Raw genomic sequence first — 1680 nt, 5'->3', positions numbered from 1 at the left:
TTGCTTTCTAATATTTCATTTACTTTAGAATATTCTACATCTCCTGAAGAGTATCGAATGCCGTGCACATTTCTTTCCATGTATGATGTGGTCTTTTTGTCCTCGTTACTTAATGTAGAAAACGGTTGCGGTGGTAAAAATATGTAATGTGAACTTTTGAAGCCAATTTCTATGGTGAGCTCTTTGGCAACGAAAAGACCGTCTACGACAAAACCTTGAATGTCTACAAAAGCTACTCTCATGTTGACGTCTGCTCGAACACTAACTCACAACATCTAGTTCAAGCTTTTAACAATTTCGGTGAGGGGGAAGTATTCCATTACACAATCGTGAATTATGATGCAATAGACTTTGGTATTTTCGGGAAAACCTATGTTTGCTTCAATGTCAAGTTTCACATCGACTGTGGATGCCTTCATGCTTTCCTCCTGTTTTGAACAATCGATAACAAACAATGCTCGTTTCTTGAAAGAAGAATAATCCAGCAGGGGGCGCTTCTGTGTGGAGTTTGCGTAGTTAGGATAGAATTCAGTATAGTTAAAATAGGCTTCATTGTAATCAGTTTTAGCGAAATCCAATTGCATTCTTTCATTGGGCCAATAATCACCATTAAGTGACAGTCTTATACTTTGTACGTCGGTATTGTCAAATAAAGTCGGGTCAGCTGTACTCAAGTTACGTTTGTCGGTTTGAAAGAAAACAATAACAAAACGAGGTCTTTCAACTGAAGTGGATGTCTTGACAGCCCAAACTTCATGTCTTGCTACTTTAGTAATTGAGGGTAATTCGTGTAACTCCCACTTCCTAAATGGAATAACTATAGGTTGATCTTTTTGAATGGATTTCATGAGATTTAATTTTATGTCGTTATTAGGAAAGATATGTTTAACTTTTAGCTCAACGCTTGTAATGTTTATTTTAGCTGTTGTAGTGGAGAGCGTTCCAGAGACATTCTTTTCAGTAATATATAAGCAATCATTATCATTTCGTGCCCGAACTAGTCGTATTGTTTGACGCCCACATGTAATCATTGAATAATCGTTGAAAATGCTGAAAATATGTTTGAGAGGTATTTGAAGGTTGAAGGACTTGTCGCTAACATTCAGAATAGGATCTTTCGGGTAATTCCAGCCGGCTATAGCCATATGATTGGAATCTTCTTGGTTATAACAAGTCATAGCACGTACGGCACTCACTATTCCAGGATCCCGAACTGTTTCCATTTCCCTGGCACTTTCACTGTACGTACATGAATCGAATAGAAAGGCTCCAACATTATTTGCTAATTTTACGTCACCAGCTCCGTGTATTTCAAGCGAACCTTTAATGCACAACAAAGTTTCGCTCATTGCAAAGAACGAATCAACCTGATTAATGCTAAACTCCACAATGTCACTGCAATTGAATGACTTTATAAATGGAGCATAGGTTCTGTATTCAGCCTTTCGAATTTAATCGTCAAACATCGGCTTACGGTAGATATCAAACACTGGAGGCATGTTGTCGTTTTGGCGTTGACGTTTTCCATACATTGTTGTCATTTTTCAATTTAAAACCCAACGATTGCAGAACCAATTTGTTTGCGAACGTGAGTTGCTTCAGCTTTGATGGTAGCTTATCTAATGAAGTTGAATGCTCTGTAGACTGTCTTTTATGATTTATTATTAGTCCCATTTGCTT

The 1680-nt window shown here is 37.6% G+C and overlaps 1 protein-coding gene across 1 annotated transcript; it reads right to left on the bottom strand.

Annotated features, from left to right (window-relative positions):
- Nucleotides 1-275: 275 nt before the first annotated feature.
- Nucleotides 276-1349, bottom strand: LOC130897436 (uncharacterized). The gene has a single exon (XM_057806283.1). The coding sequence runs from the start codon at nt 1347-1349 to the stop codon at nt 276-278; it is 1074 nt and encodes a 357-aa protein (XP_057662266.1).
- Between the last annotated feature and the right edge of the window lie 331 nt (nt 1350-1680).

This window comes from Diorhabda carinulata, chromosome 8 (assembly GCF_026250575.1).
Source record: "Diorhabda carinulata isolate Delta chromosome 8, icDioCari1.1, whole genome shotgun sequence".
NCBI classification, from domain to species: Eukaryota; Metazoa; Arthropoda; class Insecta; order Coleoptera; family Chrysomelidae; genus Diorhabda; species Diorhabda carinulata.
This window is presented reverse-complemented; position numbering and strand designations above follow the sequence as displayed.